At 33.8% G+C, this 17458-nt stretch overlaps 1 protein-coding gene across 1 annotated transcript in view; it reads right to left on the bottom strand.

The window, feature by feature from the left end:
• The window catches only part of ULK4 (unc-51 like kinase 4), a gene marked incomplete at its 3' end in the record, with an annotated part of 257242 nt that overhangs the window by 120954 nt on the left and 118830 nt on the right, over positions 1-17458 (bottom strand). Inside the window, exon 30 of the mRNA XM_081996301.1 lies at positions 6837-6885. Within this exon, the coding sequence (XP_081852427.1) occupies positions 6837-6885 (49 nt within the window). The remainder of the gene's footprint in view (positions 1-6836; positions 6886-17458) is intronic.

The following is a 17458-nucleotide window of genomic DNA, read 5'->3' on the forward strand; positions in this document are numbered from 1 at the left end:
TATTCTCATATGTGTGTGGTTCTCATTATTAACCACAATCAGACATGTCTTTTATACCATACATTTTGGCTTCGAATAGTTTCATTGTCATCAGTTAAGATGGCAGTTACACATCAATGAAAGAGAACTGTTGTTTCATTTTGTGTACTGTGCTAATACTTGCAGAGAACAACTGACCGTAACAGATTAACAACCTGATTCAACACTAATCAAACATTTACAGATGCATAGATATATAAACACTTCCCCAGAAACTCCTGACTGAAAGATTACTGACCAAAAAATAAAATAAAATCTGTTTCCAAAAAAAGTTTCTTTTAGTAAGATTCTGCTTCCTGCTAAAAAATTCTCAAGATCGTTACACTTACACAGGTTTATTTCCAAGAGTACGCATTCTGATATGTGGGCTTATCCCTTCTAAGTATACATTATTTTCAAGTCAGCAATTTAAAAAAAAAGATAAGTAGCCTCTGGCATCTCACCCTTAAACTAAAGTGTTTAAGCAAGTTAACAGAGTAATGAAAAAAACCAACATTTCTACCAGAGGAGCCATGTTTCATTCCTTGAAAATTGGAAATTAACATAGTGTACCCTATTGCCTTTTCCAATATCTTCTTCAGAATAAATGTAATACCTTACTGAATGTTGAATGTAAGAAATTTGTCAGTTTGGAAAAGATTTACACCATAATAATTGTTAAAAGTGTTCTTCTACTCCTAGTATTTTTTACATATGCATTACATTTATCTTCTTCAAGTGGTATCCCATAATTTTTTATCATTCCAAACATATAAATTCTAAGATAGTCTAACATTTTTTCACTAGTTTCTCCTTAACCCATCTTTGGATATTAAATCTCTTTCAAAACAAGCAATTATCTTGCTTTATAAACTACCCATTAAAATAGGATTTTGGCATTTTCACTTTCAGAAATCCTCATAGATTACATTCCTAATCTGTCACAGCAGTTTTACATACACTGCCTCAGCACTTAGAATCACACTTAGAATCTAATTTTAGATATCTTATAAAAGGAGATTTTCCCTAAAAGCAGTAATGAGCAGATGAAATACACCAACATAAGCCCCATCCCTGGAAACACTGAAGGTCAAGTTGAACGGGGCTCTGAGCAACCTGATCTAGTCCAAGATGCCCTTGCTCATTGCAGGGCGGTTGGACTAGATGGCCTTCAAAGCTCCCTTCTAACCCAAACTATTCTATGATTCTAAGATTGTATTTAACTTTTCTATAACAGCATTGAATATACAGACAGGAACTGTAATACCACACACAAAGCTATTAAAATAAATACTATTTCCTGTTCTTTAAAACATATGCTGCCTAACCATTCCCAGATATCTTTGTGTTGATTTTTTTAATAGAGAGCTGAAGCTAAATTAAGGATTGAGTATGCCCACAGACTGGACTGAAATGTTGACAGCTATGAGTTACTACCAGTATCAATCTTCTCATGCAAGCACAGAGCTTAGAGAAGGACTTCAGCTCAAAGCTCCTTTACAGCACAGAGGACCAATTGCCCATTCACACCAATGCTAGAGCTTTTATTATTTCTCATATTCACTAGTCTAATTTTCTCCAGCAGACATGCTTGGTAGCATAAACTTATTACTCTCTACAGAATGTAAGAATAAGAGTGTTTCTACTGTTTCAAGTATACATCCTGGATGATCTACAAGTACTTGCAAGAGTTAGAAAAATGCTCCCCATCTTCTAGACAGTCAACAAGGTGTGCACAACACTGGACTAAAAGGTGCTCAGTTTAGCAGGCACAAGTAAACTAATGCTTCGACTGTGGCAATAACCTCCGATACATGTTCTTCTATAGCTATCATCCATGTGGCTGAAAAATACCTCTACCTCTTCCCTCAAATGGTATTTGACTGCAGTCTCTCAGTAGAAAACAGAAACCAAGTAAAACAGGAACGATGCAGCTCCTGCTTTTCTTGTCCAATGTTTTTCCCTTTTTTAATAGTATTTTCACAAGAAAGGCTTGTCAGAAAACAAGTATTATTTTTAAACAGTTCTAAGTGGGCAGCTTCATTGCTTTAATTAGATCACAAGGAGTGGAATCTTTGACTGTAACCATTTCCTGTAGCTTGATTTTGTCCTCCAATTAAAATTCAAACTGAAATGTAAAATCCAACTACTGCTTCCACTTGTCTGCTACGTGACTTCTTTGTCAGAACTCTTTCTTTTAATTGAGGGGCTTTGGTTAAATTATTTTTAATTATTTAAAAAAAACCCAAAGCAATCTAGTTATACATGGCTATGTATCCCTTACTTAGACAAAATTTCCACAAAATTATTAGCTTTCTTGAAAAGAAGGCGTTACTCAAATAAAACTGGAGTGGTTTGTTTCTTCTTTTAAAGTACAAATATGCTTAACTAATTTTGATCTGTTACAATTGTTCTTATAATCATGCCTAGCTCATACTCTCTTCCTTAGTGCTCAATGGAATAATGAATTTTATTTTCAAGTACAATTACAACAAAGTGAGCAAAGCACACCTTGCAAGACGATCAGTGCCTACCAGCATGACAATGATTTGGAAGCATTTTTTGAGCGTTCAAGCACAGGTTTATTGCAGTCTATCAAAAACATGAACAGTATATGATCCTTTAAGATGTCCAATTCTGTAATTAAACTTTTTAACATGGACTCATATAGCAGTTCCACAATACACAGGGACAGTATAAAACCTCAAACCAAGACACAACTAGGAAAAACAAATGAATATATGAATATGAATACCAAAAAAAAAAATTTTGTATTTTCAAAGTAAGTTTTCTAATTTATTTTCCTTTAAATACAGTGAAGTTTGTAATTTTGTTTCAAAAAATACAAAAAAAATATGTGGACTTGCTTGTGTTAAGGAGAGATCAACAGTATAAATAAAATAATCATCACATTTGTACTTTTAAATTAGATTGTACGGTTTAGACACTAAGATACTATCTACCATTGGTTGATGGTATTTAGTAAGATATGATTTATATAAATACAATACTTTTTAATCTTACTATAAAGTCATTTTTATTGAAAGGATATGCCTTTAAATCTGCGTTGCCACATTTTTCCTGTGATCACTGACGGTTAAAATACAAAATGTTGCAAAAAAAAAATTTCACAGCAAAAACTGAAGTCTGTGAGGTGCCGGTGCGATTAAAAGTTGCACTAGAGACTTTAATAGGATAAGCACACGATTGACTACTGGGCTTTAAAAAAAGAGGATAGCATCATTAGCTTTAGTTCTAAAATTTATCAGCAGAAAAACAGAATTTCACCAACTACACAGAATTTCTTTTCTATGCAATAGCTTAGATTCAAATAACCCTAAAGGAAGGCCAGGTAGTATTTATGATGTGTGGAGGGTTCCTTGTCCTACCCCTCTAAAAAGTAACACAGCACAGAAAATAACATATATGCCAACTTCATTGCTAGATACTCAGCAATCTAAAACACAAATAGCCATAATTTATAAATACAGCAGTAAAACACTTCCAATTCCTTTATCAACCTCACTCCAACATTATTAAAAAAAGAATATTTTCTATATAATATACTGGTATTTCAGATAGCACACAGGTTTGACATAGTAAAATATATTAGAAACAGAATACTAAGGATGTAGCAGAAAAAGGCAACAAGAAAGTAAGACGTGAAACATACCTCACAGTAACTTGTCCTGCTACAATCCCTTCTACTTCATCAACAGCAGCATTTCATATTTACACCTTATATGAATCCAACTTTTGGCATCATTTACATCATCATGGAATTTGGCTCACTGTTTTTAATCTCATTATCAAGGGAGTTTGCACCTTTCAAATTTTGCACATTATGATGCCAGCTTTCCTTCTGTTTTTCAATCACTTACTGTCCTGAATATACTCATGTATTGTCAATACATCTCCCTTTTTCCACAGGTACACATCACTACATCTTCACTGATGTCATTACACATTATAGCAAGGTGAATCTCTACCCATACTGCAGTCATTCCTTCATATTGCTTTGTAGAACTACTCATAATCTATGTAAGTGCTAGCACTAGAATCTGCGATCAGGGTATTGATGAAATTAATTTGCAATCAGGTGTAACATGAAATTCCCCTCTGAAGTTTTGCAACAAAGAACAGCATCCAGGTCTTTCACATATTCAAAGTCCACTATTAATGTGCATTTCCTAAATGTAGCTAAGCGTTGAGTGATAAATGAGTGCTGAGGGTTTCCAGGGGAACAGCAACTGTATTTAAAGCCTATTACTAATAGATCGGTAACTAAAGCCTAGCTCGGGTGAATAAAACTAATAGCTATTCTCTTAGAATAACTTTTTAGGTAGACAGCAATAGCCTTTTTCACTGATCCAGTTCTTTTTGTTTCGCAACTATAACATTTACAAAATTACAGTCATAAATGACATGAAAGGATACATGTGGTATAATTCAGCTGAGTTCAGAGATCTAACTGGTCCAGATACATAACAGAGGGTGAGAAATGGCCAAATCTCAGCATTATTGCTTAGACCACAACATATGGCAGTATGCAGTATATGAGGTAGTGCAACTCTACATCAATGAATCGTGAGAAGCAGTCACGTTAGAACCTATTTCTTGTGAATCACCCAGTATCCGCAAGCCATCATGCCCTCACTGCTGTGATAGCTAGATTAAAGTTAGTACATTCAGTCTCACTTTGATTATAGCACAGTCTAGAAATTAAGACTGCTCCTGGAGATCATTTCCAATTCTGAGCCCACGTTATTTCCCTTCAGAGCCTAAAAGGGTCAATGTCCCATCAGTGGCATTGCTGGAAATAACATGAACTACATTTAATGATACATATTGGACTTTTGGTCTCAGCATAGAAACTTATGAAGTACTAGTGATATTCCTTGAACTTGACAGTAACAGCTCTACATTAACTTACTGACAGTACAAAACAGTGTATTGACTGAATCACAGTTAAAATTCCATAGTTTAGAGTTTGATAAAATTCTAGGTACAACAACACAGGGCTCGATGTTACTGATCTGTGCTGTTTCTTGAAATCAATACAAGTATAAACCTAGCCAAAGACTAGTTTATGGACAATAATTTGCTATATATGGCAACTGAAGCCACTATGGGTGTCGTCCCTGAACAAAGCATGTTGAAAGGGGATTTTTTTTTTCCTTGCTAAAAGCTACAAGCTTTTTGCCTCACAACTCTAACCATAAGCTACAAGATAGCTATAGAGCTTTAAGAGAGCTATAAAACTTCCACAGACCACCAATCATGAAGACGATTTTGAGCTTAGCTGGTTTTTACTCCCTAAAAACCTGTTTCTAGAACTCATGCGGTCAAACTGTGTGCAGGGACACCAGGAGGGAGTATTTATGACTGACTCCAACTTATCCTACTTACATGGCATGACATATAAACATTTTAAATACCATGACTATAGATATATTATAAAAAGTTTTTCAAGATCTGTGAGTACTTCTAGAGATTGTAAGGATGCTCAAATACTCATAGCTACATACTAACGTACATATATATGTATTTATATAGGCATATATAGGCAGTTAAACTTCAAGGTTCCAACACCTGGAGAGGTTTCAAACAATAATTTCCTATTTGAAGATATTAACGTGAAACGTTTGACACTAATATTTTACTGTGTTGCTCTTTTGTTACTACCTAAAAGCAGTATTTATACTAGGTCAAAACTATTTAAGAAACACTGTAAAATGTTGTTTGTATTGTTAATACTTATCACAAGAAGAAATTTGTACATATATGTACACAAAATATCATAAAGCCTGTGTTCTGTACTCTACTGGAAAAATCTATCATCACTAAAGAGGGCTTATCTGAGTATGTGGTATTTAAGAGATTTAAAATGACAGGAAACAAAATAAATCACTGCAAAGAAGAGAGAAGATTAAAATATTTAAATCTAAGAAAGGAAAATCAAAGTTGATTCGGAATCACATTTATGAACATCTTCTATCCTGAGTAAGATTGAATTTCAAGAATGATAAAAAAGCAAGTATGTAATCTGCCAGCACTGCATAAATTATGCATAGTCATTTATAATGTTTATTTACTATTCATCAGGAGCATGCTTACATGACAGGACACTTACCTGACACAACTTCATGAGCAAAAAGATTTAAAAAAATAAACAAGAGATCGTAGCATTTAGCCATGAAAAGGCTAGTGAATAGCACAGTAGCCAGCTTCCAAACTAGCCTACAGATTTTTCTTCTTCATTAACAGATATGCTTTGCAACATTCCAGAGGCACAAAGCCGTCACCATTTTTTCATGGTCTTCGTAAGTGGCAGATCCTACTTAAGGAGTGGAAATTCAGCATGTGACTACCCAAAAATCATATCCTTGAATAGTTTATATTGAAAGAAATTCTAAAAGCAAATAGTGAGAATTGGCATTATTATAGTCAAACTCTGGTTTGATGCAAATTTAGGTTATACAAGTTCCTCGGCATTTGTCACTCAGGTTGTGACATAGTACTACTTAAGGATCAAGCTCATTAATTCTATTTTTCAGATTTTTATTAGGTTCAAAACAGAAAAAAGTATTTATCCTATAAAAGAAAGTTTTTTATACAGTAGATTGTGAGAAATGCAGACACATCTGCTTACGCTAGATTCTTTTGTATTGAGAGACTGTTCAATTTCATTTTATCATCATATTATTTTATCAACATGTCTTATTAAACTTACTTACTAGTTTGACATGATTTGTGAAATATGATACTTATCTATTAGCGTGTGTGTGTATATATATATATAAAAAAACTATTCTTACCAAGATGACTTGGAAAAGAACTGGAAAAAGACGGATTTCTTCCACAAGGCTGTAAAAACATATTTTAAGATTTATTTTAAAAGAGAGCAAGTGAATTCTTATTTAACACCCTAAACTCACAAAAGGAGCAGAGTAATAGAATAGTTGCTGCCAAAATCCATGACCCAGAACGTCAGCCTGAAGTGAGCTCCACTTCAGCTATTTATCAGAAACAGCAATGTTATACTGCTTTGGAAATTACTTCTAGGTCTGCTTCACTGATGCAATTCAAATGAGTGGAACAGTAATTAAATTAATATTTTTAAATGGCAGAAATTAATCAAAATTCAGAAATATAATACTGTACATACTATGAAACAGTCAGCATGCAACATTAAATAACTTGAATTAATAGACTCAGCACACATAGTGCAATTATAAATGTGCTGTGTTTTTTAAAGCATACTACATTAACTAACTTCTTGGGTTTAACATATTAATGTATGATATATTTGCCAGCCACTTCTCTTGACAATACTGAGGAGTGGCTACTCAAAATAATTTAGCTATATTCTCCTGAATTTCAAAATAAGATACAAGCAGCATTTGTAAGAAGAATATTCTCAAAAAACAGTAATACTTTACATTAATGCAGCCTTCTCTATTCTTAGAACCCAAGACACTGTATTTATTAGTAAAGCTTGTGTTTCTCTCACAAATACTACATATGGGTTACATATGAATTATACAATTACTCTTTCCTGTATTATACTGTCTAATTTGAAGAACAATTCTCCCTTTTCCTTACACACTGTACTAGATGCCTATCCACCAAACAAGACCTAGAACACCAAATTTTATGTTTCAATGATTTTCTCTTGTGTCTTTCTAAAGTGCTTCATAACGAGTAGGTAGGTTTTAGCCTTGTAACACGACTATAAGACAAGACCGTATTATGAAGTCCATGGAATAAATGCAGAACTCAAGCACAGAGAGCACATCTGAATGTGTTGAGGATGTCCACTATGACTGCATGCTCAACATGAGGCAGATGCTTTTGCGCACTTATTCAGGGAACTCAGCATATGACATACTACAAAATTGTCTTAAGTAGTATGTCAGCTAAAAACACAGAGTTATATATTTTTTATGAATAAACAAGAGTTACATTTGACTAAAGTAAGCATTTAAGTTTCATGTTTGAAGTTTTACTGTGTAATACCCTATACCTGCTTCTGGTACAACAACAATCAGATTAATTCTGTTTGTTAAACTATTTGTTAAAAAGAACGCATATATTCTTAAAATTACATGTTTCCATTTAAGAGTTTTTACTTATGTGCAGTAAGAAAGAAGGTATTATTTTTATGGATAGTGTAAGCTAAAGCACTAGGACTGTGAACTGAAGCAACTAAAATGAATTGCACATTCTCTTCTACCAACTTAATGAGAAAATTGAAAGGGGGACAGAACAAACATCCAAGGGTCATAAAATCATAAAATGCTTCATTTAGATTAATGTCACCTATCAGAGCCCTGATTGTTCATATTTGCTGAAATCATGTTATGTAAAGAAATATAATGAGGAATGAAAGGCATGCTAACAGAACAGCCACATCTATGAAGAACTGAGAATTACTTAGAAGTCAGATATGTGCATTAAGTACAGATAATGGTTTCCTATTTCATATTGTTTTCACATTTATCTGATCCTTGCATTCACCTAAATGTAATGATGACCATATAGAATCTATATGAAGTCAGGGTGGGAGCAGGGGCTTAGCGTAAGAAGATTGATTACATTGTACAGCACTGGCATGCTGACCTAGAGACAAGTAAAACACAGCCACTAAATGGGTCAAACCAACCAATATAACTGTATGCACCTATATGAACATGTTTAACATAGCGAAGTAACAGCCTTGTTCAACCAAATGTGTTCAATGTTTCTTGCATACAGAAATGTGTAAAAGCACAAGTCACACCCAACAGAAAACATAATACATTCTGAGAGAGAAAGAAGTGTTTATATAAGGAAAGAAACTCAGAAGCTTGAATTTAAGGATAACTTCTGTTCTTATTAAGTTGATGGAAAAAATACCCATATGCAAGAGAAATACCAGCAAGTTCCTTACATAAGTTAGGAGAACCTGAAAGCTATTTTGCCCTGTGCCATCTAAAAACCCTTAAATAGACAGTTACGGCACCTTGGACACAGCCAGGTCATAAGAGAGTCCTAGGATTGCAGATAGGAAGAGTTACTATATTCGAGGTTCATTTTCCAGGGCCAAATCTACTAGTTAAATTAAAAGTTTAGACCATGCCTGTAAAACACAAATTTGCTGATATAAGTATAACAATCCTGGATGTAAAAAGGTCATCTAAAACCCACAGACTCCCAAAAAGAGCAACTACTATAACAGCAATCATACTGACAAACCTTCTTATGCTTAGGGCATAATCAGAATTGCTTACCCCAGGAGAAGCTGCTTGCTTTGTTACGTAAACAGCATTTAAAATGGCAGTAAAATACAATTGAATACCAAGAATAGCTAAGCAATCCTAATTTAGGCAAAACCTAGAAAAACTCTTTTGTGGTAAAGAGTAAATTATTAAACAATTAGTTTCAAAAACTGTAAGCAGTCTTAATTATTACAGACTTAGAAAGTCTGCTATACTGAGATAAGCTAAGACACAACTATAGCCAATATGGCTCTTCTTAAGGGTTATCTGCAAACCTTTATGATTCAAACAAGAAATAGCTGCAGCCTTTAAGGAAAATTATACATATAACTTAGCTAAAGCATAAAGTCATATCAAGCAATGTATTAAGACAAAGCTTAAATCTGATTTATCCCAACTTTGATATATGTGCACAAGAGAGAGCATGACATTATCACACTCTTCATTGCTATCTTACATATTTTTACAAAGGAAATGTCTTAAAGCAGGTTAAAGAGAAGTTTAGCTAAGGAATTTATTTTGTAGAATGGTCTTACTCTAAATCAAAAGTAGTTTGGTTCTTTTTAGACTTTTATAAATTTATATTAAATTAGGTCCTATCCTGTTCAGAAAACATACAGAATCATAATCATACATATAAGCAAATCATAATCCTAAATATCAAGTATTTGCATTTTTTTCTCATTTAGATCTACATCCAAATAAACAACACTGGCTCAAAATAATTGGTCATCTGATATTATAGATTTGCCATCAGTACAATCTGAGTTTTTAACACTCTAACAATTTTCAGAATGAGATTATGCTTCTGATTTTGCTTTCAAAAAATATGCAAGATCTGTTTTTCTAAGATATCCTAAATTGCTTCCCACAAAATACAAACCTACTGCAGGACACTGAACACAGACCAAAGGCTTTTTGTTACAGCTGTGGTCCCTTAACAATGCCAAGCAACTACAACAGGACAATCAGGCCTTACAACAAGACCTACGGTTTAGTGTTTAAGCTTTCTGTTCCAGCACTTGCATGCAAAAGGAAGTACGTGTACCAGGGGGGTGAATTTACACTGCCTTGCATTCACTTCTCATAGGAGTAATTCCAGTACACACTGAGGAAGGCAGTACTGAGGAGAGAGCATAAGACTAACTCCTTTCTTACTGGGCATCAAGAATATCTGTACTGGTTCCCTATCCAGAATTCTTTGTCTGATGAAAATGTGATGGGATATTTCAGTTGTATGTGTTCAAGCTGGGTATTATACAAAGTTAGGAAAAAAAAAGTGAAATCAATAAAACTCCTGATCTCGTGTCATTGACAAAGCAATTTAATAATGTCACTATTTTATTCCTCTAATTAAAATTGTCTAACAATTACATATTCTTATTTATTTTTTTTAAATAAACATTTTTACTAAATTCTCTGCTTAAACACAAAATCATAAATTCTACATGTCCAGATTGCTGTTTTCCTCCTTTATAGGTGGGATTTATCTGTAAGGAGGCTATACCTACAGTGGCAGCTGGTCCCTAACAAAGGAAACAGAGCAATGAATTTTCCAAAACACTGAGATTTGTGCTCTTAAGTAATTTAATTTTCAGAAAATCGGTATATTATACTATTGTCATAAGTTTTTATAAAAAAAGTCACAGATTGCTACACTTGGAGTAAACACTACTAATTAGTCTTTCACTTCTCACTATATAGATTAAATACCTTTTCTAGAAGGACAGCAGTGCAACAAATAAGACATACCTTACAATAAAAACCAGGAGTTAATATACAAACAGAATTTGATTTTGATCCCTGACAAATGACTTAAGAATTCATGCTCTTTACAACATGATGCACTGCAGTCTGCTGTTCACGTCTGTATTTTTGGTCTGGATCTTTCACAAAAAACCTCAAACCCACAAATGTGCAAATGTTTGTACTATAAAACTGAAAAGCTGCAATAAAGGCTAGAAAATAAACACAAAATGGCCAACACATCCATGACCTCATGCCATTTTAGCAGCATAGGACAGAAAGTTGGTGGAGATGGTCAACTGGAAACTCCTCAATCTCATTCTCAAACAACAAGTCAACTCAGGGATATGAGTTTCTAAGTTGGAGTAGCTTCTCAGTGCCACTGGTACCTTGAATTGATTAAGGAGTTCACATAAATTTACTCTTTTTGGGTGAATCCCAAAAAATAAAGACCCACCACTGAAATGGAAAATTTCAAAGTCATCTTACTGCCACACTTTCATACCATGCCCTTCAGTAGCTGTTCAAAGGCAAAGACAGTGATCTTACCATTGATTTTAAGACATATTATACCAAGGCACAATTTACAATGGTATCTACCATAAAATACATCAGTGAGAAGATCTATCAACCTTATCTTTAGGGGTCTAATTATTTTAAAGTCAATTTTCTTGAAAAGAGATATTCTTCAATTCTAGTTCCTAAGCCTTCTCAGCTACATTTCAAATGACCCAGGGGGCAAGGAGGACCTTTGGCCTTTCTGCAGCCACAAAATTATGTTGGATATAGAATAATTAGATTTTTATTTAATGCTTTACTTTTTGTAGTAGACAGAAAAGGAAGACAAACACAACAATGAAGATCTGTATGTATGCATCACCATTATTTGAAGATTATATTTTAAAGATCTTTCACAAGTGTATAATGAATATTGAACATGGGAAACATAACAAGGAAAGGCTGTCTGCTCAAACACAAAGGAACAAGATGGGAGAATTAAAATAAACATACAAGTCCACTGTAAGAAACGTATCTTCTGTCAAATATCTTATTTGCTACAACTGTCAAAGTATGTGAAATTCAAGGAAAAAAATTTTTAATAAGTATAATATGAAAATTTGTATTAAATGTACTGATCCATAGCAGTTTTATCATGTATCAGCAGTTGAATTGTTAATAACTTCCAGTAATTATGTGGTGAAATGAAAGGGGCTTACTTTCAGTCCCAGCATAAGCTCAAAAACTGTTTGTTGCACACATTTATTGGAAGGCTGTCAATGCATTTTGCCAGCAGCCTCAGCAAGCTTACTGAAGGAGAACAGTTTGTATTTTCAATTCCTTTTCAGTTTCCAGCTTCAAAATTCATATTTTTATAGGAATACTTGTCTTTTGATAGGTCTAAACCACAATAGATTGTGTTTCACCAATTTCCCATTATTTCCTACAATTTTACCCTTGCCTATTCACAAGTAGTATAGAATACCTAATCAACAATCCTAAAATAAAATGTCCCCCCTTTTAATGTAAAATCATAACACAAAATGATTCCAAATCAATGAAGCAAAAAGTGCAAGAGGGCATGAAATTAAAAAAAAAAAAAAATTTAAAAGCGAAGTGTATGTGTTATCAGCCCCAAATATCACAGACCTACGACATGGTATAAAACAAGAAAACATTATGACTAAAAGCTTCACGGGCACTAAGGGTTATAGCCATAAATAAAAATGTTTGAAACTTTGACGACGTTGCAGCCTCTGCAACTGTGCTCTGCACATTCAGTAGCAACATGAAACCTCTGCGTTACTGGAATTATATCAATTTCCTGTTTTTTAGGGTATATAATCTTTGTTTCACTTGTAATAAGCTATTACATGAAGTTTGGTTCCTTAAAAACATCTGATTTTAAAAAATGTATTTCTTTCCCCTTGAGTACTAAGTCCAGAGGGATATAGTGCTTGAAAAATTGATATTAATAATTCCAATATGTCTTATCTTCATGGTCTCTCTTGACACCTATGAGTCAATGCTTCCTCCAAGCTTTGAAAAAAATTTATTTAGTCTAAAACATAAAAAATACATACCCAAGCCCTTTTCAATAGTCTCCTATTTTCTTCCTTGCTGAGGTTATACAGTACCTTCATTCCCTCTGATATCAAGTATTTGATATTTAAGCCCATAGTGTTCCAATTCACATTGTTGATGACACTCTAGAAAGGACAAACTACTTCTCTGAATGGACTACCTGCAAAGTGCTAGGACCTAGAATGTAAAGGAATACTCCAGGCTATTCCTACTTGACCAGTACCATCAGAATACAAAAAGCAACGTTCCTCCTGAGATTTAAAAAAAAAAAAAAAAAAAAGGTAAATATCTAAAATACAGAACCTAGCTTTCTGTATTTAATAAATTTAGTTGGTTTCTTTGTGGGCCACAAAAGTAATCCAACATTGCCAGTGATAATACCCACACATCACAACTTATTTCAGTTTGTCCAGTGACATGTTTCAATATGGATGCATGGTTGATAACTTTTCTATTCCACTTATCTCTAAGAAACCAAAACAGGAAAACTATGCATTGATTTACATATTACACAAACTCGCAGAAAATGACAGAAACTGATTTACAAAGCCATAAAGCAACACTAACTGTAGTTTTGATTAATTCAGTTTTCCATCACCATTTTACATAATTTTTTGTTCCCCTCACTGTGCATAACAATCAGAACTGTATTCTGAGCTCTACATGACTCTTAAAAGAAATTAGAATTTACTAGAGTACAAAAGCTCCATTGAGGGACAATTTCAAAAATTTAAGGTGAATCTATACCACAATTTACAAATACACTCAAAATTATTGTTTTCAAACTGTTTTAACACATTTTAATATTAGTTTTATTTCACTCTGAAAGAAAACATTTTCAGGAAAAGTGGACTGTACTAATGTGCTCAATGTTAGTAGAAACAACAATCATCCAGTTATTTTGTCTAAATACTGAGTTAGGAGACTCATTTCCAAGTCCCTGATCAATTTGATTCCAAGTGATCTAGTAAGTACCCCAGTTACAACGCTCAACTGAACCAAAACACGTCAATCATCCATTCTGAATTTTGGCATTTCATGGAAGTATATCTATGTTTTCGTTTAGGCAAAATAGCATATCTCGATGAAATTTTGTTTAGAGTTCATGTTATCAGAACGGAAACAATGAGGACTTAACAGTGATATAATGATCAATAAGAGTTCTGTGGAAAAGAAATGCAAATATTCCTTTAAAAATGCACATCTCACAATCAGGCTCTTGGAGTACCTATAAAAATAACCATATTTTTTCATAAACTTTCAACATCAGATTAATTAATACACAATGAATTTCAAGGATGGTCAAGTGATCATGATAATTTCTGATAAACCTACCCATCTCCTGAAATGTCAGAAATGATACAATTGAAAACCTTTTAATTACAATCATAATATCTTAATCTGAAAACTGATTTTTAAGAAGTATTATGCCTCAAGAAATTTTTCAGTTCAAGGATGAAGTTCACTAATCATCACAAACGGAACTGATGAAAGTCAGTTTTCAGATTACCTTAAGATCCTCCTTCCTTTGAGGATCTTAAGCCAATTCTTTTTAGCAGAGATTTTATGATGTTGCTGTTAAAACTCAAAGACTAATATTTTCTGAAGTTTTTGCCAGGTTGTGATTCCATATTTTAGAATGTTATTGTATCCAACTGGAAAATAAAAAAAAACAATTCCATTCTTCCTTGAGGTTTAAGTACTTGTTTGAAGGCAAGGAAGCACAACAATGTTAGTCCTTTCTCCAGTTCTGCTACTTGTTAACATTATATTAAATAAAAAAATGCATTAAAGTTTTTATAAGTTAATCTTCAGATTTTTATTTAACATAAAATACATCTTGATGTTTCACAAAATTATAACATTATCTAGAATAAATCAATGGCTGGTTAGACAAGTTATTTCAACCATATATCAGATACTTTTCCAAAGCCTTTTTTTTTTTTAAATACTTTTTTTAAGCATTTGTGTATTTATAACTTTAAAGTCAAGCCTGACTGAGATTTCAGCCCTAAGTAAATATAATTCTTTAAACATAAAACCATCATTTTCTAAATAATTGTAACTGATTTGATATATGAAAAAGTTTAAGACCATTCTGAAAAAACTTTCAGTCATATGCTGAGATGGACTGATACAGAGATGGCTGACCAGGGACAAACAGAAGTCAGTGGGTGAGAGAAAAGCAAAGATCCCAGTTCACACATCAGAGATCGCTTCTTCAGGCAGTCAGCTAACATTGATTTAAAGTTATCTCAATTCATATAAAATTTCATTCTACCACAAGAGAAAAGAGCTGTCACAAACTCTCAAGAATGGCATAAGTTTGAAAGAGATACAACAGAAGGCTGGCAAGCCTTCCACAAAGCAAGACCTTTTCTTCACAGAAGCACTTGCAATCAAGCATCTCAAATATTTTAAAAATAATTGAGGAATACCTAAAGGAGAAGAGAGACATTAAAGTGAACTTCATCCATCCATTCACCAATGGCAATAAAATCTGAATTGAAATTGAAGATCAAGATTTCAGATTTTAATTTGTGTAGAGACTGCAGTTCTTGCTTGTGTGATTACCTCTAATTGTTCTTTCTATGCAGAGCCTCTAGGGAAGAAACTGGTAAATATTTTGGAACTTGCTAAAAATCCAAACCCATTTTCTATTACTGAAAGAGGACACAAGGGCAAATCCATCATGAGCTGGAAAAAAATCTAAGTAAAAATGGAGCTTCTAAAAAATTACTTTTAATAAATATTAACTACATAGCTATAACAACCTTATCTATATTCATTTAATAAAACTGTTAGAAGGTAGAATACCACCACTCAGTGTTAGGATAACAAGATTGTCTTCCAGTCCTCTAAATATTTCCTCCATTTAAACAAACAAACAAACAAAATCCCTATATAAAATATATGATTTATCCGTTAAAAAAAAGCATGACCAAGAAAACACTAAGAAAACATCTGGGAATAGTAGCCTTTCTGAGTTGGATCTGCCTGAGGATTTAGGTGTTCCCATGGTCCTAGAATTTCCAGTCGTGAAAAGTAAAAGCATCTATCTTCATATATGTGGAGAATATGAGCCTAAAATTGGGTTTGCAATATTCAGAACACTGAGCAGGGATCTGGCTGATCCAGCCAATATGAAGGCTTAAAATGCTCCTATCTTCCAGGTTCAGTAATCAATACCCATTTAGGATTCACAGTTTCATGTACTACTCCCTTCTCTCCCTCCCTCCTTTTTTTTTTTTTTTTTTTTTTAAAAAAAGGGTGGTTTTGGGGCTTTGTTGTGTTTTGTTTTAATGGTTACCAAATGTCTTCCTTAGAAGACTAAGGAGAGACTCAGGTTCCAAACCTCCTCTTCAACGCCAGCCTTCTCTCTTCAGGGAAATTTAACTAGTCAGTAAGCTATGTTCACTCTACAAAGCGTTATGCTCCAACCTCTCTTGTGAAGCTGTCCTACTGAAGAGAAAAAGAATTAGACGTTTATTAGACCACAGAAGGGGAGAATGAGTTTATCACCTATTGTCTTAGTACATCATCTGACAAAGTGAGATCTTGACTCCCTGGTGATATTTATATATTAAAAAACCCAAACCAAATATTTGCAAACATGTAAATTCTGCAAAAATATATTTTAAACAGTTAAATTCTTTTTGTAAAACTTAGTCTTGCTAAGGGTCCCAATTTAGAATTTCTCAATGGAAAAAAACCCAAGCAAGTATATTTACACCCATTTTTATCACAAATTAGCTTGCAGAGGCTCTAACAGCAGCATTTTTCTTTTTAGGGAATGCATATGAGCAGCTGATGGAACTGGAGTTGTTTAGCCTGGAGAAAAGGAGGCTCAGGAGAGACCTTATCACTTTTTACAAGTACCTGAAAGGAGGCTGTAGTGAGGCAGATGTCAGTCTCTTCTCCCAAGGAAGAGTGATAGGACAAGAGGAAACAGCCTCAAGTTGTGCCAGGGGAGGTTGAGATTGGATATTAGGAAAACAACTTTACAGAAAGGCTTGTCAAGCATTGGAATAGGTTGCCCAGGGAAGTGGTTGAGTCGTCATCCCTAGAGGTATTTAAAAGACCTGTGGATGTGCTGCTTAGGGACGTAGTTTAGTGGTGGACTTGGCAGTGTTAGGTTCCGGTTGGACTCGATGATCTTAAGGGTCTTTTCCAACCTAAATGATTCTATGATTCTATTGGCCACCTGCCTCAAACCGAGGTGTCAGTAAAAGAGGTTATAGACAAAATTAACAAAACGAACAGAGACAAATCACCAGGATCAGACAGCACTCACCCAAGAGTTCAAGAGGAAGTAAAGAACATAGCAGTTAACTGTAGCGTGCACCTTGTTT

This window comes from Phaethon aethereus, assembly GCF_964289735.1.
Source record: "Phaethon aethereus genome assembly, chromosome: 2".
Taxonomy (NCBI): domain Eukaryota; kingdom Metazoa; phylum Chordata; class Aves; order Phaethontiformes; family Phaethontidae; genus Phaethon; species Phaethon aethereus.